This window comes from Plutella xylostella, chromosome 23, assembly GCF_932276165.1.
Source record: "Plutella xylostella chromosome 23, ilPluXylo3.1, whole genome shotgun sequence".
In the NCBI taxonomy this organism is placed as follows: Eukaryota; Metazoa; Arthropoda; class Insecta; order Lepidoptera; family Plutellidae; genus Plutella; species Plutella xylostella.
The window spans coordinates 176,975-202,557 of NC_064003.1; the positions used below are offsets into that span (position 1 = coordinate 176,975).

At 39.5% G+C, this 25,583-nt stretch overlaps 1 protein-coding gene across 1 annotated transcript; it reads right to left on the reverse strand.

Moving 5' to 3' along the window:
* Nucleotides 1–8,720: 8,720 nt before the first annotated feature.
* LOC105382569 (aldo-keto reductase AKR2E4) lies at nucleotides 8,721–14,345 on the reverse strand. Its single transcript, XM_048629555.1, has 7 exons — nucleotides 14,226–14,345; nucleotides 13,974–14,066; nucleotides 12,873–13,052; nucleotides 12,301–12,417; nucleotides 11,695–11,862; nucleotides 9,484–9,687; nucleotides 8,721–9,174 (listed from the first exon to the last, which is right to left on the reverse strand). The coding sequence occupies exons 1-7, from the start codon at nucleotides 14,304–14,306 to the stop codon at nucleotides 8,980–8,982; spliced, it is 1,038 nt and encodes a 345-aa protein (XP_048485512.1). The 5' UTR covers nucleotides 14,307–14,345; the 3' UTR covers nucleotides 8,721–8,979.
* Between the last annotated feature and the right edge of the window lie 11,238 nt (nucleotides 14,346–25,583).

Here is a 25,583-nt window from a genome sequence, read left to right on the forward strand (position 1 = left end):
CGAGTATGTGGCCGCTGTCTGCTACAGATACCAGACGCGATTTGAGTTGGGACTAATAACAGTTGCCACCAAAATTACCTTATATTATATACGTATTCGTTATTTTACACTAAATAAATTCATACTTTTACGTTTTCATCTGCTCATTACTTACTAAGTACGTAGGTAGTAAATATGCTTATTCGCGTGCACTTAAAATGGCAGCTTAATTTTAGCTGATGCGCATAGTTACAAATTAGCAGTTTCAGGCCGCAAGAACTTTACCCAGTATCGAGGTACATAGAGCTGCTTGTAGCCGAACATCCCTTACAAATAACTTATACTTACCATTTATGGAAAGCATCCCTTTGTCTAAGCTAATTTTATTGTAGTATAAGTATTAAGTATGAAGGTACATCTTGTCATACTTCTTCTTCAACCGACAGAGAAGAGTTAAGTATTTGAGTAGTTCGCGTCCCGGAGCAAGGCCAAGGGTAAACCCTCGCTGGAGCAGATTTAAAATCCAATTACTGTGTAATCCGCGACAAGGTTCCTCGGAGATACCCGAGCAGTAATCAAAGCTAACAAATTGATTCGCTACCGGCCGCGGGCAAACACAACACGCATTGGAAAAAATCAATCAAGCGTTAAAAGGGTTCTTTTGACGGCGTTTCTTTGAGTTTGTAAAGAGTTTCCTGCGGAAGGTACTGCTAGGTACCTGCATGTGGATGTAGAGCAGTGGACGTGACTGGACTGAAACACGAGGTTTCATTCTGTAAATTACTAAATGGTTAATCTTCTACCTGAATAGATTAGGGTTTAAAATATTCCTGGATAATCAATAACTTTTACTTTCATATTATTAACATAAGGTGTACTCTTCTTATTTTTTAGTAGGTTTATGTGCCAACCCAGGGTTTTAAAATAGTGGTTGCTTCTTCTTATTATTTTTAGCGTGTTGCGTGTATTTAATTTATGTAATTATCGGTGTTACAATGAAATCAGCAGTAAAACCTCCGGGAACTGTTGCTGGACAATGGAGAAGAAATCAATTTCGATTGCGGACATTACCACTCAAAATGTTCAAATCTCTGAAGATACAGAAAAAAATACATTAATTTGAGAGCTTCTCGGTTGAGATTGGAATGACGAGTTTGATTGTGCTCGGTGGCGAGAATTTAATATTCATTTCTGTCCTTTGTGCGGGACTATTAACGACCACCCTTTGTCTCGCCGCGAGAGAATATCTGCCAGTTATTTCTACATAAAAGGGATTATAATTTAGATTGGAGATAATCGATTTTTTGGATGGAGTTTTTAAGTGATGTACATTTTACATAGATATCATATCTACAGCATGTTTTTGCGTTATATTACCTTAGTTCTCTGCACCTGGCTCACTCTGGAACCTATGTGCATATCCCCTTAAGGTCTAATAACTCAGTTCCTAAGCTCGGGCCATTTTTCACCACACTGGTCCACGCTGATAAATCTAGATAAGTGTGCAGGTTCCCTCACGACGTTTTCCTTCACCGTAAGATCGATGGTTTACCATTCCCAAACCATTGTAGATAAATTCCAAAATAGAAGTCATTGTTATGTACATGACACGGACGTCTCGGTCGGCATTGGAACCCGTATATCTGCTGTGAGAAGCGGTCGCTTAACCCACTTAGCTACAGGGTGCTGTCTAGTGCCTCAGTTGAAGGCTGCGGCTCGCCGCGATCGACCACAAATCTGGGTGCCAGGGACAGGTTACGAGTATGTACTTACATTTACATACTTATTGTACATAAGTAGGACCATTTAGTTTATTTACTTCTATGTAGGACTTGTGTAGGACATGCGTAAGGTCGTACCATACGTATACATGGATGACATTTCAAACTTTAACTGCTGAAGTTCAGCATGTAGGTATATTTTACCCCTTTTCACTCGTTGTTATTAAATTTCAGTACCTTACCCAAGCTTTTAGGTAAAGCGACCCTTCATATTTTTTTGGGTTGCTTGGTAGGTACTTACATGTGCTTAGTATAAATTCGTATAATTTTACCTCATTCCATCGTTATGAAGAATTTGCTTATGCGAATTCATTATGCGTGTTTGCCATATTCATAATTTATGAGTTACACAGTAAAAGTTTATTACACATTTTGTTGGAGGTAGCGGGTGATGTCGCTAATTACTCGTAACTCATCCGCGGCTGCTGCTGTGAGCTGTGAGTTGTACCCCCGAGCAGCGAGTAACTCACAGCTGTCCAAGTTGCCATCCGCTACTATAAAGTTCACGTTGTGTAAGAAGTTACGACTCTTGACTCGAGTTTGACATTGTAATCCTTAATAAGTACTTTATGCGCGTTCACTGATGCCGGGCGGATATTACTCAACGTGTGTGACTCTTTAAAGTTCCTCGATGCTTAAAAAGTTTATAACTATCTTTGCAACTGACTCCTAATTCACAGATATGGGGGTTTTAGTAGCGCACAACCTGCAGCAACGTTGCAGCATGTTGGGCCCGTGATATTTGTTGGTTTCAGTTTGCACGCGCCGCCGTAAACAACACCGACACTGAAACTGCGGGCCGTCGGACGCCCAGCGGCCATAAAACAAAGATGTCTATTTCAAACACAATCCCGACGGCGAAATGTGTGCGATCATAACATAATCATAATGCCGCTAAATAGAGTGGAAATGGCTTTCCTATCCCGGCCCGGCCGAGACGCGGCTGGTTCAGCTCGCGAGAAGATAAGCCAAACGCGATGGCATTACTTAAGATGACATATTTTATTGCTTTTCCGTTTCGCTTTTATGACGTCGTTGATTTATCGCGGGAGCTAACGCGTCAGTTATTCCTTTTTACGGTGTTCGCTAATTTGGACAATGGTTCGTGTTCCGTGCCGGCTCACCTCCAGGTCTACGTGACGAGTGTACCGATGAGTGCCGCCCGTGAGCCAGCCTGTCTCATGGACAAGTTCCACATTTTGTTTGTTCAGATTGACCCCCTGACTCGGCCTCCCTTTCGTTGGTCCACTATTTTCGGGACACCCTGTATAGTAGGTAGTTTAGTAGTAATTTAATCCTTAATCCTGGAATCCGTGTTCATATAACGGATCCTTATCCTTTTACAAAGAGAGCAAGTATTTGTGCCCTCGAGCTGACGTGAAGAATGTCGCGATGAGCATCTGAAGTTCACGGATGGCTCCAGATGGGATTCGTTTAATAAAACTTTTAGCTATTTCAATCTGAAACTAAAGGGATTAAGCTTTCTCGTGCGGTGGAAGCCGTTTGGAACACTGGGACCTAGGGTTTAAGGTTGACTTTCGGTGAATCTGTCGGTTTGTAGGCCTATCGGTAAATTTCATTCAGTTTTCGGACCGGCTAAATCGCGGACACTGACAAATGAAGGGAAAAATTGATCGCTGGACGGACGAGCGAGCCGCCGCCGCCGCCGCCGCCGCCGCCCTGGGGGTCACTCTATATGACGAATAACAAAGTTCCGGAGCGCTGTGCGCGAGCCACTATTCTATCTCGTTGTATTAAACGAGCCGAATGAGCGATAATTCTCCTTCGTTGGTTTTTCGTCAGTATAGAGTGACCCTCGTGGAGCTGCTGCCATCTCTACCTACTCCGATAAATCTTCTCGGACAAATCAATCTTTTCGACTCCCCTCTAAAGTTTCGATACAGCTGCTGAATCTTCAATGTTTCAAATATTTTTATACTTACTTAATTAAAACATTAATTAATTATATTTTCTTCTTCAAAAACTTTCCCGGGGACGTAGTCGGGGAAACTCTGCGATTCCAAAGCGACACTGACACGTTGGGAAACTTGTGTCGGCCAGTAGCTCTGTGAAGATGCGTATACACTATAAAGAGTAAAATATTTGCTTTCTTTTTTGTTTGTTTACAAGTTCTCTAACGCTTTGGAAAAGCTAAGTTGCCTTGAATAGGATGCCAGATCTTAGAACGTAGCTTTCAAACGTTCACATAAAAGGGAAAATCAAATGTTAAGCAAACACACTGAGAACAAACCACAACAAACACTTGAGTGGCTTCACAAAGTTAACGTCAATACAATGAAATTAATGTGGAGAACTAACTTTATATTAAATCTATTTTTTTGGCTTCCGATAAGTGCCTTATTATTTTATTATTAACGGATATATGAGGACAAAGTTTTTAATGATAATATAAGCTGGTTTGTAGATGATAATATTATTATACATCACAGGTTACAGACGAGCCTATAAAACCTAGGACTGCAGTACCTGAGAATTTATTCAAGGACTAGTTCCAGAGGTAGATAGTTGGATACAGTCGGTACACACGGCAACGTCAAATGGTTGGCAGGGCACACTAACGTAGTGTATGTGTGCACACTAACGTTGTCTATGTGTGCATAAACGCAGAAATCGGTTTACACACCAGTAACAAACCACACACACACACACACACACACACAACAACACAAACGAGTTTGCGCGTAGGCAAACGCCCGTATACCAGCTGTGACATAAAAATATCAACCGGTAGTGTTAGTGAAATAGTTATAAAATTGATGTGAAGCAAAATTTCACTGCTTGTGTCTATACACTTCGTAGCTCATTGGTAGAATGTTAGACTAATGAAACATAGGTCGTGAGTTCGAGTCCACGGATGGTTATTTTTATTTAACTTAATTCAAATTTTGCGTTAATTTAAACGCTGTTGAGTATAAAATTACCATATTTGAAGCTGTCAAATGACTACAAGCTGCATAGCTGTCGACTATTTCTCTTCGCCAAAAATATATGATTCGTTCTTCATTTGAGAATTAAAACCATTCTACCCTCATACAATATGAATAAACGAAATTTGTTTTTAGTTTTAGTGACAATTCACCTCTGCATCTGCAAAGTGATTCACTTTGTGATTTGTCAATTTAATTAATTACTCTTCGCAGTCACTATGGAAAGTCACTTAACCATGTTCTAAAAGGCGGAGATAATCGTATACAATATTTATATGAACAAAACATTACAATTAGTGAAATCGCAAGACGTTTAACGGTAAGTAACATAGAATTGCAAATATTTTATTTGACTGTTAGAATATTTGTATTTGTATAAGCTAAGTAAATATTTGTTTTTTTTTGTTTGCAGAGGAGAACTGTTCAATTATGGGTTCACCGATACGCAGATTCGGGACATGTAAACAGTAGTCGTCTATACGGATGCATCACCACGCCATCGAGAAATCGTAGCTGCACGTAGCGCTGATCCGTTCTGCAGCACCCGTTCTACGGCCACAACACATAATCTATCCCTACAAACCGTACGGATTCACTGCTGCTGGGTTGCGGTGTCGGAGGCCGGCGAAGAAAATTGCCCTAACCGATCAGCATCGACGAAACAGAGTGCGTTTTGCGACTGACTATTTTAAACTTTGATTGGTGCAACAATGTGGTGATATTTAGTGATGAAAAATCCTTTAAGTCAGACAAGGATGGACGTAAGATATTATGGCGAAAAAGTGGTGAAAATTATAGTTATTGGGGTTAGCTCAGTAATTTTTATTTTTCCATTTGTATAAGATTTTAGTTATTTTGTTAAATACTTATTATCATTATTTACAATTATGGGTAAGCCAATGTGTTAATTAATGATGTTATTGTTACTGAGGTTAGAATAAGTTATCTTATTTCTAGCTAATTAACATGTTCATTCATATAACTAATGACTTGCCTATTTACTTTAGTAAAACAGCCATTCCATCCTTTTCTGATGTTTATTATGATTTAAAACTGCTAATTGAAAATTTTCCTTATTAATATAAACTACAACTATGTTTTAAAACGAAAAACAACAAAAACGTAACATCCTTAATGTTTATGTTACGGCAAGAATAAATTTGGTAATTTTAACACTTAATAACTTGTTTCATTTACTTTCTGTGTTGCTTTTATTCGTATATACTACAATACTATTATTAACCATCCTAAAAAAATAAATTAAATCCATAAAAAAACAAAAAAGGAATATTGTAAGTTCAGTGGGATTTGAACCACCATACCGATTAATGTAAGTCTTGAATCATACCAACTGAGCCATTCAATCTATTACAATGCCTTGCAAAATTTTGCTTCATACCATAAAAACAATGAATCATTGTCACTGGCACAACTACATACTTACAATATCCGTGTGTGGGTTGCCCAGAAGTAAATAATTACGTCGACGTCGCCGACACACACATACACAACCTACGTTAGTGTGCCCTGCCAACCATTTAACGTTGCCGTGTGTACACACATAGTATGTCTTAGGAGAGGAACCTCTACCATCTACACCCGAGTCCGGGTTGTCCTATGATGGATGTTGCCGTCTGTATCCACCTCTGGTCCTATTCTGTATTTACATTTACAAAATGCTGTAGTGTCACATACAGAATTTTGTAAAAGTGCTGGACACTTTCACAGGCCACTGTTGCGGCTTCATTCGAAAGTTTATCTGAATTCGACTATGCATTTAACGATGCGCGGAAATAAATATTTCATTGCAGGAAAAGTTGTTGTTTTGTTCAATAGAGTTTTAGCAAAAAGTTGTAGAATCCGTATATTTCAGTGCGCGGCTCTCGTAAATTGGCCGACGCATAACTGCGAGTGCATTTATCTCTAAATTTCACAAACATGCCGCGGAAATAAAATAAACGACGCCTGGCGTGCCCGGGCTGGGGGTCACTCTACCTTACGAAAAATCAAGTTTAACAGCTCTGATTCTTTTCACGACCATTGTAAAGAGTGTTGCAAAAGTAGTATACTAAGCCGAAAAGGGGTGATTCAGGGGTTAATCTTGACAACTTTTGCTCTACGACTTCTGAAAATTCGCGTTTTTCTTGCCTCTTCATAGAAAGTTTGGTAGTCACTTTTTACTTTTGCAACACCCTGTTTTTTGTGAAGTTAGAGTAGCCCTCCAGAGCCGGCGGCGCAGTATGTCCCTGCCGCCGCCACGCCGCCGCCGCCGCCGCACCACACACACCTCCCGGGATTTATCGCCCGTTCCTTCACATAGTTATGAATGTATTTTTGAGTCTATGATAAGGTTTAGGATAAGCTAATTAAAATGCTGAGGGTGAGCTTTAAACTTTAATGACTGATGTGTGGACAGCCAGGGTAGGTAGTTGCGATTGTTGAAGAGCTATGTCTAGTACAGTGGACGATAGTTAGCTGATGATAATGCGATCCTTGAGAGAAACTTAAAAGTAGTTCAGTACTTCTAACATATGTACCTACAAGTATTTTTTTGTGGTGGTGTAAGACCAATTATTTTGCTAGACGAAACCTTTAAAATATACTCGTTGTAACCTATTCCAAGAAAGTGCAAACAAAAGCCTAAACTATGAGCCCGCTTGAGCCGCGCAGGTTGAGGGAGGTAGGGGGAAAATGATATGAAGTTTCCATTTGTTTCTTTTATTCGGAGGTGTGAATTAAACTGTGGGGCGCCAACTCATAAGATTCCACGACAATCGTTTTCAGAAAAACTTATGTAAGTAGGTACCTAGGTTCTTACGGTCTTATTCATAAAAAAACCTTAAAGTAGGTTTACTGAGCTCAATAGTTACGGAACACATTAAGCCTATTTGAGGTTTCGTAAAAATCTCTATTCATAATAGTTCCGTAGACCTTCAATAACTATAGTGATGCTAATAGATTTCACAGACCAAACATTTTGACATTTACCCTATTAAGTTGCCGGTCCGACGAAACCATAAACAAAAATAGCGAAAACTTTCATTCATTTATCAATCTCTATTATCTAAGTAGGGGAATGATGGATAGACTAACATCTGACATGACTTCGTATTTGACACGTATTTCAATCTCTATTACAGTGCCACAAACTTATCTGTTCCGGTGAGAGCTCACGTAAATGTCTAATATTTCTTAATTCTGTAAGATTTTATGTTTGCCAGTGGTGGAAATTCGCCCTTGCGGTATTAATAAACCCATATAATATTTAACAATATATAATTAATTTTTAGGTAATGAGATATGGATTAATTTAGTTCGCTGTCATCGGAACACATAAGTTTGTCGCACTATATCTATGTTAGCCACGGCGCGGCACTTAAAAAAGTTTACGTTGGCTTAAAGGCGCAGTTGGCCAAGCCAAAACCCACAAAAAAAATAATTAAATTTTTACGTTACCATTGCAACTTATTTTCAGCAAATATTAGGTACAGTGCCACAAACTTGTCTGTTCCGGTGACAGCTCACGTAAATGTGTAATATTTCTTCATTCTATTAGATTTTAAGTTTGCCAGTAATGGTAATTCGCTCTTGTAGTTTCAATAAACCCATCTAATCTATATCAATATATCATTCATTAGTAAATAATGAGATATGGATCAATTTAGTTCGCTCTCACCGGAACAGATAAGTTTGTGGCACTATAACTCACAACAAATGTCAAATCGTCAATAAAGCAGAACAGCTGTTGACCGGCCGCCATGTTTTTGTACAAGAGGAGGTTTACGGAAGGTGTCTAGTAGGGTCCAGCCAACTTTAGCATATCAAGGTTTTACGAATCAGTTGGAGAGTCCTTTAGCGCTATTGATCGTTTATGAATAAAGTTTTTTTGACATTTGCTTATAGCAGGCCTATAGGTCTCCCGTAACTTTTTATGAATAAGACCGTTAGTATATTATTATGCCTTTTGTGTAACATTACATTTTGGGTATTAAGTAGGTATCTAGTTATCTACTTATAGAATTTAAAATTATACTTATCCTTTCTACAATGCATATTTTATTGATGGAAACTAAGTATATGCCCAAAGCTTAACTAGGTAATCGAAACTCACATAGAGTGAATGTTATATTTAGTATTAGGTATATTTATTTATTTAACTATTTCTTTTGCCTTTACCACCGGCACTGCTACATTGTTCAAATTTCACACTTTATGTATTTTCACTTGTCCATACCCTCCACCCAGACACCTCTCTTCTCTCTCATCACCGCTCACTCCTCACTCCTCTCAAACGGGTACTGCGGGGAGTCCGCCCACCTCCCCCCGGCGATGGTCCGGAGCCCCGCGTCGAAGCCCCGGAGCGCGGCGCGGTCGGCGGCGGTTAGGTGGAAGTCGAAGATGTCGATGTTCTGTTCTACTCGCTGCTTGGTTATGGTCTTCGGTATTGCTGCTACTCCTAGCTCCATCTGATGGAGGAAAATAAGTTATTCATTCATCTCGATATAGCAAGGGACCCTCGAAAATAGGATGGGCCATCCTTATGAGTTCTTAATCTGACTTATCGGATTAGTGAGCATAGGATGTCCAAGCGTAAACGCCTCCCCAGCTAGGACAATGAGGCGTCTAGGGCTCCCTGCGACTGTTGCTTATCTGACTAGCTAATCGTTCCACCACTCTGACTAACCCTAGTCTCTACCCGAATATTAGCCTCGTTACGTTTAGAAAAATACCACTTAACATATTATTATATCGACAGGAAAATCTTTGTTCCTCACCAAGTATCGAAGAACAATCTGCGGCACGGTCTTGTTGTACCTCCCCGCCATCTCCACCAGCGTGGGATCGTCGACCCTGGTGGCCCCCGCCCCCGCCCCCGCGCCGCCCTTCAGCAGCGAGCCGAAGGGCGTGTAGGCCGTCAGCACGATGCCGCGAGAGGAGCAGTACGCGCGGAGAGACTCCTGCTGCAGGTTGAGGTTCATCTGGAATGTGAGGGGTTTGATGAGGGGAAGTAATAAGCAGTTCTGGACGGAAGTTGTACCAGCACGTAGTATTCGGTACGGAATCGCTCGGTTGAAGAAGGTTGAAGGTTGCCCATCACAAGATGAGTTGCATTCAGGATTATTGTTTTTAAATCGGACCGGATGTTTCCGACTTCGAAAAGAGAAAAAAACTGAACTTATTAAGTAAATAAAGTGGTTTAAAACGTATGCAATAACCTTTCTAATTAATTTAAAATCAATGGGAATTAAAACCCTCTTTATAAAGCGAATTGTGAATATTTTCATTAACTGAGCAACTCATTTCGAGGAATTTTGTTAATTGGATCTACAGGATTGGTAAACATTTGCGGATCTTTCAGAATGAAGTGGTGAAAGTGGTAACTCTGAGAATTAAAATCAACAATCATAAATAATTGTGTAGATAAACGTTTAGATACGCTCTCAAAGTTCTCTCGGTTTCATATTTCTTGCGAACAACTAAACTTGTGAAGCTCATTATCTGCATAGTTAATCGAGTATTACCATAACAGCCAAGAAGCCCAAGAATCTCCTAGCATGCGCTAAGTACAAGACGCAAGGCTGCCCATATAGCTCGTTACAAAAACCATAAGTTACCTACGTACTGTGACGTTTCCGGCAAAAAATACCCATGTCAGAAAAAAAAGGGTACACTACATAAATCCGAATTACTTTTTTACGAATATGAAAATAACGATTTTTAAAATTACGAATTTCATAGTTCCGAATAATTCACAATCCCGAATTTCAAGTTTCCGAATAACGAAAATCACGATTAGTCAATAAACGAAATTTCAAACAACATATTTATTAAAATCACGAAAGTAAATTTTCCGAATATTATTATTTCGATGTTTTAAAAGTACGACCTTTTATTATAACGAATTATTAAAATTACGAATCCCGAACTTTTAATATTCCTAAAATACAAATTCCCGAATGTATCTTAGTTAACAAGAAATAGTTATTAAGAATAGTGTGTTTATTAACAGCATAATCCGTATACAATTTAACAATATTTTTTAAGCTATATTATGTGAAACGCTCCGCTCCGCTTCGCTGCGCTCCGCTTTGTTTTTTGATATCTATGTGCACCTAACACGCTCCTCCTCGCTTTGCTCGTCGTCGCACCTATCTTTAGTTTTAGGTCCTAAGGTTTTTAAGGTTCATCACCGTAAAAATCCGAGCAATTTCATTGCTTTGTTGTGTTACTTAACAACAAATACTACAAATAGTTTTCTATTTACAATATTTTTACTCTATATTTGAGTAAAAATATTGTAAATAGAAAACTATGAAACGCTCCGCTCCGCTTCGCTGCGCTCAGCTTTGTTTTTCGATATCTATGTGCACCTAACACGCTAATCCTCGCTTTGCTCGTCGTCGCACCTATCTTTAGGTTTAGGTCCTAAGGATTTTAAGGTTAAACACCATAAAATTCCGAGCAATTGTTTTGCTCTATATTTGAAACGCTCCGCTCCGCTTCGCTGCGCTCCGCTGCGCTCCGCTGCGCTCCGCTGCGCTCCGCTTTGTTTTTCGATATCTATGTGCACCTAACACGCTCCTCCTCGCTTTGCTCGTCGTCGCACCTATCTTTAGGTTTTGGGTCTAAGGTTGTTAAGACGTTTGCGGTTTTTTTTGTCAAAATCACGAATTATCACATTTTCGATCGGGATTTGAATTTTTCGTGATTATAATAAATCGGTATTTTATTTTTCGTATGCTTGAGTAATCGTATTTTTTAACGTTCGTGTATTTGACAATCGTAATAACAAATCTTCGTGATTATAATATTCGAAATTATAATCTACGTGATTTTTAGAATTCGGCATTTAAAAAAATCGGTATTGCAATATTTCGTAAATTACATATTCGGTGTTTTCAAATTCGGAAAAAAGTTTTTCGGAATATTTGGGTGTTCCCGAAAAAAAAACCTAGTAGTTAGAATCCTCATCCCTTCCGTCCTACCTCGACTTGCAGCACGGCTGGCTTGACCTCGCAGCCGGCCAGGATGCCCTCGATCTGGCTCTGGTTGAAGTTGGAGAGCCCAATGGAGCGCGCGAGGCCGAGCCGCCGCGCCTCCTCCATGCCGCGCCAAGTGCTGAGGTGGTCTGTCGGGTCGTAGCTGCCGTTGGCCTGCGGGAGAGATATTTTATGTCTTTTAAGAGCACCCTGGACAGTTGCTGATTGACGCTAATCTTACAGGCTAATCCTTTCACCATGGTGATCAACTTTCCAGGCCTTCTGTTTGCCACTGACTCGTGTCAGTAAATCGGATAAGGCAATGGTAGCTTCTGTAGGTTGTGAGAAGTTATGATGATGCAAGTGGGATACCTCATCTGGGCTTGGAGGCTGAGTGCATTAGATTGGACCAGGACTGGACTGAATGTGCTGCTCTCAAAATTGTATATATTCAAACCAAACCACGCACCAGCTTTGCGTCTATAACTACTATTGGACATTACTACCGTAGTTACCAGACAACTAGGTCCAAGCTTTGCTTTGCATGTATTGTATTCTTTGATGTTACTAAAGTGAATAGACTTGGTAGCTAACACTGCTCCGTTTACGTACGAACTGTCCAATGGGCCAGTGCACGAGGTAGAGGTCGACATAGTCCAGGCCGAGCGCCGCCAGCGACTCCCGCAGCGCTGGCACCACCGCCTCGCGCGCGTGCCGGTCGTTCCACAGCTGAGGAAGTTTACAGCAAGTATTGTAATCACATCGCACTAAGCAAACAGAGGGAGGGGGTTCTTTTCCCCGGTCAGTGCGTGTACAGATAGCTAAGGGGCTGATGAGTCTGCTGGTCCTCTTGGTTTTTGAGTGACTTTACGAGATAATAAACGTAGCACCGAGTATTTTAAAACTATCAGTCTAGAATATTAATTTAAACATGCAGACTTCAATATAACAAGGATGCCTGTAAGAGTTCGCTCTTAGCGATACAATCGCCTATTGTTTACGGCTCCTAGTTTATAAGTATTTTTTTGACCAATAAAGTCATATTCCATTGTAATGGTTACCACCACTAGCACTACCACTAGCCAGCCACCAGCTAGCAATGCCGATTGTAGTGTATTTGTGTAACTCAGCGCTAATGCTTTCTAACAGCTTTCTACATTCAAGCCATAACGCTTCGCCCTTACCTTAGTGGTAACAAATAGGTCTTCCCTCTTCACATCTCCCCGCCGCACTGCTTCCCTGATGGCGGCGCCGACCTGGGGCTCCGTGCCGTAGACCCTGGCTGTGTCGATGTGCCGGTAGCCCGCGGCGATGGCCCACTCCGCCGCCTGCTGCACCTCGTGGCCTTGCGGCTTTATGCGACCCTGGTAGTTGCAATACCCACTGGTTTAAAAACAATATGAAAATATTATAGAATGGACATGGAGTTTATAATTTCTAAACGAAATCATGCCCATATCGTGCTATCTAGACTTATTCGTATGTCATGGCCTACTCCCACGCATGCTTCATCGTCCCCTTGCGGCTTTATGCGACCCTGGTAGTCAACGCCGGCAGATTCAGAAATAATACAAGAAAATTGTGGTTAGTAGCGAAGCGAGGAAGTTATCATCAGACTTCTGTTAGTACTCTTTTATATTTCCACCTAGGTGTGTAATGGCCGCCATTTTCATATTGTTTCTTTATTTGTTGATTTTATGCGAATATGTTTTTAATTTTCAAGTCAGTAAGAAATAAATCCATACTTAAAGCCCACTTGAGACAGTCTCGAATGGAAATAATTTATTATTCTAGGTATTTATGATAAGTTGTCTGTTTGGGCGAGGAGGAGTAGGTACGTTCCTTGGGTTGGGTCAAGGCTGACAAGACGTGGTCATGATAGCGATAACTTCAAACCATTACAATTATATTAGAGTTTATATTAAAACTGAGATGATGGGATGTTTAGGTGACTCATGAGTAAATCCTGGTTAAATGAAAGAAAAACAAAATAATATTAGGTAGGTAGAGGCCTACCTCTACCTAATATTATTTTGTTTTTCTAACCTCACCATACTAAGTACCTATACTTAGTATGGTGGGGTAAAAATACATTACTACCCACACCAAAGTGTCAAAGCAAGCCAACAACAGTAGGTACTTACGATTTAACATTTGGTGCAAGTCGCCCTTACCTGTAACGTATTTTACCCGGGCACGAAAATATCTTTTTTCATGCCTCTTTTTCAGCATGGATGATAAAAATAAATGATTTCAGAGCATGAGTTAGTTAAATAATGTAGTACCTGTGAGCTGTTCCCGAGCCACGTGCCGAGGCCGAGCTGCGGCAGCCGGTGCCCGTCGTTCAGCTCCAGGTATGGAGCTTTTGGTACACTTCCCTTAAAAAAACAAGTTATTGTACTTATGCGATTATGCGGCCATCCTACACAAACCCATAGCATCTTCCAGTACAGGGACTTGTAAAAGTGGTAAGTATAAAATATTTAAACTATATTTTTTCTCTATACGTATAAGGGAGTATACAATAGAATTCTTACTGATGTCAGCACCCCGGCCAGAGCGGCAGTAGTCAGCAGCGCCGCACAGAGCGCCGCGCGCGCGACCGCGGTGACGGACATCTTGCCGGGAACTGGTTTATTTACACTTTTTAATGTAAACACGGTTGTAACTAGGGCATGCAATACCGGAACAATTTTCAATACCGGTATTGAGTTCCGGTATTACAACTCAATACCGGGATCCCGGTATTAATACCGGTATTAGACTTCCTTGTAATAAATGGCATATACTGTGTTTAAAGGTCGTATACATCAAAATAAAACAAGAAAATGCAATCATATTCTGTATTTTGTTGTAGATTTTTACGAGAAATCAGTTTTAGAGTTTAAATTTTAGAATAAACTATTTTTTTACATCCGGTGCCGGTTTACGCATGGTCAACAGTAGATTTCTAGCAGCCGAAAACTGCATTAAACGGTTGGGAACAAGTGCGCTTTCACAGTATATACACACACAAGGCTAACTAAATCTTAATCGCTTTATTTATAGCCTAAAAAAGTCCGATTCCCAGTGGCGGATTAACCTATAAGCACGACAAGCACGTGCTTGGGGCCCCGGGCCTCCAGGGGCCCCCATCCTCTAGCTGCTGCTGTTTCATTTTATACCTACATTTTATTCATCCTCAATATGTCCGATGTAATGAGTTTGCTCTGATTAAAGGACCTACCACACGCATAAGTATCACCACAGTTTTGCCTGCGCAGGCCGCCGGCTTAAACACGGAATACCGTGCGTGTGGTTGGTAAAGGGCCTACCACACGCGTAAGTATTACCACAGTTTTGCCTGCGCAGGCCGGCTTGTACTGTACATGGAATACTGTGCGATATGGGTGGTAAAACTGTATACCGCGCCAACCTCGAAGCGCGGCTTGCACATTTTTCGACATGTTTGAAATTTCAATAATTTTGCCATTCATTAGAGTATTCTCTAAATCCTTGAGTAGTAACATGTGAATGTTTTTTTTCAATTTTACAGCAATTTTTTGTCCACTTCGTGGATGGTTCGATTTTTGGGAATAGCAGGCAACTAGACTTTTTTCTAGTGAAAAAATTCTAGTTGTTTGCAAACATTGAAAATATACCAGTAGAAGAAATAGTTCATCATTAGGAAACATTGTTTCTAGTTTCCACGCCGATGATTATGACAAAAATGAGGCTTGCGCGTACTTAACTGTGCCGTGCATATACAATGTGTTGTTTTTCGAACCCGACCAACTTTAAGGGTGTATTCTAGGAGTGATTTCATCGAGAAAACATATGTGGGGTCAAATCGCAATATTCTAGAAATGGCGGCCATTTTAAAGATTTAGATAGTTAGTTTTCATAAAAAATCATATCTCGAGATTTAAACGCATTACGGACATGAAATAAAATGATTTTATCCGCAAAAGGTCATTTCTATTCAATAAAAATATGCACAACCGCTAAAAAGATACGTAAAATAAGTTACAAGTACCTAATTTAGTCAAGAATTATTGAAGTTCAAAACACACCTAGCGGAGCTCATGTAAGTTGATTTCATTTACAATCAGAACTCTTTCACTCAATGGATTGCTACCTGAGCTGCGGCGTTCCGTTAGGTGTGTTTTGAACTTTTAATAATTTTTTACTGCCTCGACATAGTGATACGGTTTTGGTATAATTGTTTAGCTTATTTCAAATACTTTTTAATAAATACATAAAAATACCATCAAAGGGGGGCTATTTTCAAAGTTATTCAAGTAAAAGTAAATTTTTGCTGTTTTTTTTGTCAAAAAAACTAGATTAAACTAGTGCTTGTAACTTATTTTATGTAACTTTAACAAATTGTTCTAAATTAGGGGCCTACACAGGCTTTGTGCTTAGGGCCACCGATGCTCTTAATCCGCCACTGCCGATTCCGGTATTACTTCAATACCGGTATTAACTTTCAATACCGGTATTGAAAAAAGCGGAAATTTTGTACGGGATCCCGGTATTACGAATACCGGTATTGCGGTATTGCATGCCCTAGTTGTAACTGGTCAATTGGTCATTGTGCCATGTATATGTATGTATCAATGTATGTACCTACGAGTTGTGGAGTAATCAGCTTCTTGCTATTTAATCGCGGCGTTCAATAAGTGAAACAATTTTTGTTCCAGGTGTTTGTCCTGTGCACTTGCAGTCACCACCTCACCACTGCCCCCTGTCCTTATGGCGAATCTGAGTGGTACTATTAGTTCCATAATTACAAAATTTTGACTGTAAATTATGCTTACATAAGTACCTCGGCTGTCCCATTTTAAAACACAGTAACAGCCATGAGACAAAATGTTCAGGAGAGCCAAAAAACGTTTTTGTACCTTCATTTCAATGCCCTGGTAAAACTATGATAGATATCTGAACAAATGTAAGCTTAAAAGAAGCGGCAGAACCTAGGCTTTATATACAATACTATTTCATTTAAATATGACTAAAATTGTTGCTGTAATGCACAAAAGAAAACACTTACTAGGTTTTATATGGTTTTCTCACCCTAAAACCGCCCTCACTGACCATTTCATAACCTAGTAAGGGCCATTATTGTGTCATTTAAGACAAGTTAAGTATATTGAAATTGCAATAATTGCGTAATAATTTCATTTTTTATGGGATCCTTCACATATTATAAATCCAATTTTGCAGCACTTTTACACGACGGCACTATAAGTAATAGCTGAAATACGGGCATATTTTTATGTTTGTTTTTTTGTTTTATGTAAATGAATTAAATAGCCATATTCAGAAGGCTCTAACATGAAAATTATTTATGGCTGCCTTCAATTAGACAATATTTCCTAAATTTCTATCTAAAAATCAGTTTTATAACTTGTTTTTTTTTTTGTTTATGCAAAATAGGGCTAGTAGAAAGGTTCTAACGAGAAAGGTCTCTATAGCTTTTATAAAGAAGACAAAATTTACTTATGTTCTACTTTTAATTCAACTCTCTAGGTTTCATTGGTGCAAAGATACAGGTTCTGAAATGTCTGATATTTTGTTCGAAAAAAGTGTTAGTAATAATGTATGCCATTTGTGACTTACTAAAATTAACGGACGAAAATTGTCCTTTGCTGACCATTTCAAAACCTAGTAAGCGCCATTGACCATTTTAAAACCTAGTAAGTCATTTTCACTTACTGTGTTTTAAAATGGTTGGTGGCTCTTACTATGTTTTGAAATGGTTTTCGTGGCATTTTTGATTTCGCAGGGTGGAGTTACTAGGTTTTTAGAAATTTTATTTTCGTTTCTAAGCGGTTTTTTGATATTCTGACAATGCAGTTTTGTGCGGAATCGCCTAAAATAATGTATAAATCAAAGACCCGTTTTTTTTTAAAGTTGGCGGTTACTGTGTTTTGAAATGGGACAGCCGACCTATCTACTCCTACTTTAGTACTTATAAATAAACGAATTATAAGTAATTTATAAATTGGGCTATTAACAAAAATAACGTAAGTATTTTCTTCGTACTTATACACCTACCTAACTTGCAAACTTTTAAGTTGACGTGTGTACAAGTTCCGAGTTGGCTATTGATTGAATCGAAGCCTTTGAAATGAACAAACCTAATTTAAAAACTTTGTCTGAAATAAGCTCTTTAATCTCCGCCGACTGAAGCCTGAAAACAACTTTGTTAAATCATTCAACGCTTTATATTTACAAATTAGAAAACAAACGCGGGCTGCTAGAGATGGAAATTAAATTTATATTCTGGTCATGAAATTAAGAAATAACGTAGAGTAATGTGGCTTGTGGACACCACAAACAACAGGGTGTACAAAAGGTACCTTTTCGAATGTACCTATATCTCAAGGTATATGCGTCCAACGCACCCTGGACCGCAACTTATCTGACTGGCTAATTATGTTTTATTAGTGTTAGTTTAATTTGTATAACGAATTAGTTTTTTCTAATGTTTTACAATAATAGTAAATAAAAAAAAAAAACACTACGGTGACAAACGCTAGACCAGCTCTAGATTGTTAGACTAAAGAATTTTGATAGGGAGTAGTGGTTTGATAGAAGATGGTATTATAAAAAACAAGAAAAAAAATAAGATAGAGAGTAAATAATATTATAAAAACAAGGTGTTAAGTCGAGGGGTAATCAGACATCATTATTGTCGCTGCTTGGCTCCTCAAGGGAGGCCCATGTTCAGCAGCGGACAACTGTTGCCTGATGACGCGCGTCTATAAAACAAATAAATTAAAACCCTATGTGAGAAGTTGAGTAGGTACCTGTGATCACTGATTAGCTCGCGCAATATCAAACACATAGCGCGAGTGCGACGAAATGACACATCTGACATTTTAATGCGAATCCTCGATATGAGAAAAGTTTTATGCACGAGCGAACGCCTACATTTTGTACCGTTTTTTCTGAGCGTGTTAATTCCAGCTTTAGAAGGTTGGTTGAGTATTTGTATGTACAAGCGCATCTTTATTTCATTCAAGTTCTTGGTATGCGAACATGCGTTCGCGAAACGTTTTGTTCAATCCCTCAATAAAAACTAGGACTTATTTATAAACATAAAATTTTATTACTTTGAGAATCGTCATAAAAGCGAGGTCTGACTGTCAAGTTTTTATGTGTTTTCTTACATAAAAAGAGTTGGGTCTTGCGAGGGCGATAAGCGGATAGGAATCACAACAAATTGAGAGTCTGCAGTTAAATCATAGCCGGGGGCGTCCATTTCCGTATTTTTATGGGCGGCGCGTGATGTGGTTCTGAAAATTACAGGTCTCCCTTTCTAAGCTCTTTACTGGCCTATTCTTTTTGCGTGGTTTATTATCAGATCTTGGAGAGGCAAATGCGTTTATGGAGTTTTCATGAAGTGCCAATGCAATGCGATGAATATCAATATCACATAAAACCATATCCCATGGTCATATGAGATATTGAGAGTTACAGGAAACAAAGCTGTGTCAGTAATTCATTAGATATTCTTCAGTGAAAACGTTTTTATTTTAGAAAAAAATAGCCGCAGAGAGGAACTGAATTACTCGTGAAATAAAATGAACAAAATAGCAAATGGATGTAGACTGGAGTCTTAAGCACCACTTAGGCTTATAACTGTTTTTCAAATAAACAGTGTGAAGTGAGACAATAGTCGCTCCTTCAGGGCGGCCGGTCCACTCGAGCACCTGCCGAGTTATCCTCAATTAAGAGACGAATACTCTAGTTTTTTATTATGTTTCTTGGAAAATAGTGTTAAGTTTGACTCATAGATCATGTGGCATTTTACGGGAGCTGAAATTTATTTACACCCTGTGTAATTGAATGTGTAATTGAAGTACCTAGGCAATTTTAAAAATGATGAACCAATACATTTTTTTTAACCACGATACAACGGCCGTACGAAGTACCGATACTTGGTCTATTTGTTATCATAACTATGAATGTAACGACCACGATTTCAGTAAAGTTATATTATTTATCTATTTATACCTAACTACATCCATTCTATTAATCGTTATGAAAAACGATTTAAAATGTAATTATTATAGCTTACAAAGATAAAATCTACTTGTAGAGACCACTTTTGATCAAAGACTACGTATTTCTAGACCAGTGCTCGTGGAGTCAGCATCTGAACGGACTAGGTAGGCACCACGCACCCCCCCCCCCCTCCCTGTCCCCCTGTCCGTCACAGCCCCTCCGCCACGCCCCGCTGGTCTGCCGGTCTACATCCAGCCCGCGCTGTCTCACTTCATTAAATAGCCACTTCCACTCGAGCAGATCCTCAACTGACTTCAGATGCGGGTTCAAAACTACTCGAATGAAATACTGACGTTCATTATCCTATTCTATTCTATTCTATTCTCATAGGGGGTGAAGTTCCTGTACGTGGCTCTCTCGAGTGGAACCTTTGTACATATCCCCTTGATTTCAGCTCAGCCAGCCTAGCTCCCGAGTAAACTGGAGTAGCAGGCCTGGGTGTTGTAATAGCTGAGGTAGGCGCTCTGTTGGTCCAAGAATAGATAATCTTGTTTCTGTAGTAGGTGGACAAGCTAACAGAATATGTTCAACCGTCTCATCTACTTCCTTACATGTCCTACATAAGGGACTAGTTGAGTTACCTATGGTATATAAGTGTTTATTCACGCAACAATGTCCTGTTATTAATCCTACCATTAATGATATATTACTACGGGACAGGTTGAGTAAGTAGCGTGTAAGTTTATGGTTGTGTGATACAATAAACGCTTTAGTTTGTCTGCAATCTACACGATTTTTCCACTCCTGATTGTGTTCAGATAGTGTTTTATCGGTGAGAACTTGCCTTATTGCCTTTGATGACAAACTAATAAATGGTTCTGGCCCTATTGGTAGGGTATTTGATCCCATTCTTGCTAGTCGGTCAGCCTCGCAATTTCCTATGTTGTCGTTATGACTTTTAATCCACTGTACTGTTACATTATTTGAAATGCTTAGGTTTTCCAGTGTTCTGTGACATTCTAAAATTAATTTAGATTTTGTTACAGTTCTGCCTAAGGCACCTAAAATAGCCATACTGTCTGTGTAGAAGCAGATATTGCTATTTTTTGTGTCTTTTATTTGTGTAGCTCCGTCAAGTAGGCTGGCAGCTTCTGCCTGAAAAACAGTAGCTTTGTTCCCGAAGCTGACAGAGTATTGTAAATTAAGTTCCGGGCAGAAGACACCTCCACCGCTGCCCTTCTTGTTCTTGGCTCCGTCAATGTAGATATTGACGTCGTAATTGTTTTCGTCTGATGTGCCACACTGATCTCGCTGGATAGTGTAGCTTCTGTTGAAGATAAACGTCTTTATAGTAGTGTCGCTGCATTCAGTGGACCCGGGAGCCGACAACTTGGCAATGTCAAGTATGCGACTGTGTCCCTGTGCAGTAGTATTCGTTGACCATAGTCCCATGTTACTTAGCCTTATCGCCGCCGCTTTAGCTTCCTGCTTGATGATAATATCGAGTGGTGGAAGTCCTAGAATTATTTCTAGGGCGGCTGTTGGGGTTGACTTCATACATCCAGTGATTGAAACGCATGCAAGCCTTTGGAACTGTCGTAGTTTGTTTTTCACAGTAATGAGGTTCGATCTTTGCCACCAAACCACTGCTCCATATGTTATTATAGGTCTGACCACCGCTGTGTACAACCATTTACACAGCTTTGGCTTGAGTCCCCATTTGGATCCAACAAGTTTCCTAGTTTGGTATAGGGATATTGTTGCTTTACTTAGGGTTTTCTCCACATGTTTAGACCAGCTTAGGCGGTGGTCTAGCCATATGCCGAGATACTTTACCTCATTTGTTAACTTTAAGGTTGTATTAAAAAGTTTAGGTAGCTTTAAATTACCTATCTTAGTCTTTTTGGTAAATAGAACCATTTCCGTTTTGGTTGGGTTCACTGACAATTTATGTTTGTGACACCATTCCTCTATGATGTTCAGTGCAAGTTGCATCCTTTCACATAAGGTATTTACAAACAGACCGCCAATGAGAATCGTAACGTCATCGGCGTAGGCTATTGTTGTAAAACCTTTATTATTTAGATCGCAAAGTAGATCATTCACAACTAAAACCCACAGCAATGGAGATAACACTCCACCCTGCGGACATCCCTTTGCTACTTTGCATCTTATTGTATTTGTTGAAGTAAAAGATACTGTTCTTGATTTAAGCATATTTGTTATCCAGGCACTGATGACCGGGTCTACATCATGATTTTTAAGGTTATTACTTATGCTATTGAACATAGTTTTATCAAAAGCTCCTTCAATATCGATAAAAACTGCAAGGCAGGATTGTTGTAACAATATTGAATTTTCAATTTTGCTTACCACTTCGACGTTCATTATGAAACTATAAGTAAATAAGTTTTATGTAAGTATAAATAGAATAGGGGGCGTATCGCCATTTTTCAGGCCCGTCCAAATATCAGGACTGGAGAATGAAACATCTTTATAAACTGAGAAATGAACGTGGCTTTATCGTATACCTTCGAACATGTTGTCTACATAAGCCATTGGATATGCTCATCAGCTTAGGTTACAGACCTCATACTTATTTCGTGGCAATTTCCTGCCATCTTTCACTAATCATCCACAATGTGTCGCTCCGGGCAACTATTTATTATTCCCCCCCATCCCATACCCCACACCGCGGCTCGTGCTAGTCGCGAGGAGCGCCGCGGCTCCTGCGCCAAACGAGCGCCGAATCTGCCGGTTTACGACGCATTAATCACAGCACGCGGCAGCGACCAACTACTAATTAATGAACCAACTTATATTACACTCAGTATTTCATTAAACTAAATTAATATTGAGAGAGGAAGGAAGGCGTTAGAAGTTATTTGGCGGAGATGAACGAGAATGTAAATGCTTATTCGTAATTAGTCCACAGTCAATGTTACCATTAATTATGTAACTATTCAGAGATAGTCGGTTGAAGACAGTTGGAGTGGCATTGGGCGGTGGGACGACCGTGGGCCGGGGGTCGGGGCGATTCGTCCGTGAAGCAAAAACTATTGAAACTTGATTAGTCGCCGTCCCTCCGTCCAGACGGCTTACGAAACTCACTCAGACACAAGAATCTAAATACACTCAACCCTTTTTTGCCGGCGGCTGCCTTTGATCCTCTACGCAGTCAGGTGTTTGGATCTACTTGAAGTTCTTTATTTTCTGGGATTGGCAGCCCCCCCCCGTGGTCTTTGGCAATACTCGAATATAGGTTTACTTTACATTCTCTTTGAAATACATACACGGATCATCGAGTCAGTTAGTTCAATCATGTGTGAGAAATTTTATATATAGGTACTTATAGTTCTGAAAAATATACTTTACAACCGTAAATAAATAAACAATATAAAAATGGCGGTCGTTACATAAATAAGAGTAGGAAAGACATTACTAATTGGACGAGATAGCATGGTTATATCCATCCCAAGTTAACTCACCCCGTTCGTATGTCTTCTTGTCAAAAATAAAAGTAATGTAGTAAAGTAAGTGAAACGCGCTTCCTCCTCGTCGGTATAAATTACCGATGATTGAATAACGGAAAACAAGCCTTATATATTATTATTTGCTTCCAATTTGTGTAACGTGACTTCTTTCATATCGCTTTCTTCCGTTTATGCGTGTTTCCGCGTAGGGACTACCGGGAAATGCTGAAAAAAGAAAAGGATAAATAAAATGCGAGTTCTTACAACATCTGCATAGTAGTAAAGTACCTACCTAGGTAGTATACATCATAATTTTTAACTAGACTTTAATCAAAATTAAATAGGTAAGTACTTACTTACCTTTCTAGAGACAGTGGTGCTGAAGCTGATTGTCTCTGCTGATGAGATGGTACATACCATGTATGTACCTACATATATTAGTTATAGATACATAATATTATACAGGGTTATTGGTAAGTAGACCGGATCCTTTCAGGAGGTGATAGAGGAAGGCATTTCCAGTGGATTGAACCCTATAATGCATTATCCGAAACTTAACCATTTCTAAGATATTTAATATTTAAGCTTTTTTGAATTTTTTGCCAAAATGTTATGCTTAAAACCGAAAATAAAAAAAAATTACCATATTTGAATAATTTTTTTGGTTGTTTTGCATAAGTAACACCATAATAAATTTATTAAAATAATCAAATGTGCATTATTCGACTTAAATTAGACAAAATAACTCAAAATAGTTAAACATTTTAAAAAAATATTCAAGACGCAAAAACAAATAAATTAAATTAAAAAAGAATTTCATATGAAATTTTTTTGTGCACTTTAGCTTAAAAACATTGTCAACTCATAAGCTTTCAAATAAGTAGCGTGGTGTTGCTACGACTACGTGCACATTTAAGTTTATAACGTGAGTGTGGATGTTTATTACTCGTATTCTTTCAGTGGTTGTCATTTCGTGAGTTGACAAGTGATTTTTATCCCAGAAAACCTTTAAAACGAAGCGAAGCTCGCGGGAAAAGGTACCTAGGTTAATAACTACAATTTAGATGGATTGTTTTTCTGTAGATACAAAACTAAAAGCTTTTAAATTACAAGAACAATGTTTATAGTAAAGAAATTTCAAAAATCGTCACGGAAAAATAAAACAGCGCTTGACGTAATGCATAAAAATATTAAAAACGCTTTACAGCGCGGAAAGTTTATAATAACTGGGGCGTGAAATTGTGTAAACAACTTGTCTGATACAAGAATATCTTGAAGAATCTTGTAACAGTATCTGAAATGAAACCATAGATGTCATGGAATTCATGAACTCCAAATTTAACGTTACTTTATTTATCGTCTCGGAGGTCAGATAGACTCTGTTTGTATTTCTTCTTACCAGCACATCTATGTGCCTATACATTTAAGTATATTCAATAGGCAATTAAGAAATCTGATTTCAGGTCAGGTGACCAATTAGAAGGAGCAATATGTAAAATTGAGGACAATAGCGACACGTGACGCTAGAGAAGGCATGTTCAGTGTGGACGTTCGCTTCGCCATGACGATTGAATCACTTATAGGAGGTGTCCACCCGAGAATGCTTTTGTTCCGCGCCCACACTCCTGCGGGCTTTGTGTCGAGGCCTCACAATATTCGTCGCTAAATTCCACTCAACGTGTAAATTCGAGAACACAAGGCCGCGTCACAGAGCGGTGGATGTTCGCAAAAAGCGATGAAAAAAATGTTTGAAGTGTGGGCCGGGGACGGACCGGTGAAATATGAAGCCATCAGCCGCGCGGGCCACCGCCGCCGCCGCCGCCGCCGCCCGCGCCCACTGCGACTGCGGACCCGCACCGCCGGCATAAACACCAAAAAACAACTGAACAGCGGAAGGTGTTCGTTTGAATAAATTTACACTTACCGCGGCGGCTGTTTCGTTGTTTGCATTGCTTGCTTCGGCGGAATCCAGCAAGTTGTGTTTAAATGGAGTTGTAAAGATGGCGGTGTGTCGCACACCCGTGCTTCCGGTGGGACATTCCGGTGGCGTGTACCGTACTGCTGCAGTGTTGCTACGAAGATGAAGCACTTACGGCATAGCTTCACTACTGCTGATTCTGACCTACATTAAAATACGCAATGTAAATGTAATATCTTTTTGCAGAATGCTATAGTTGTCGTGTATGAGGCGGGAATGTGAGGGCGCTATGAGACAGGCTGTCGCTTCACTCCGTTTTTAATATTGAGCGGAAAATATTCGTATGTAAAAAGACATTCCCCTGAGAGCCGGAACAAGCCATGTGGCGGAAGTGCGTGACAGCCATTCATGTGATGTGATTCATGTGGTTGAGCTTTTTTTTCCAAATCAAAATATTCGAGTGTGTTTAGTTATTTGAAGATGTTAAGCTCTATCGTACACTCCCATAT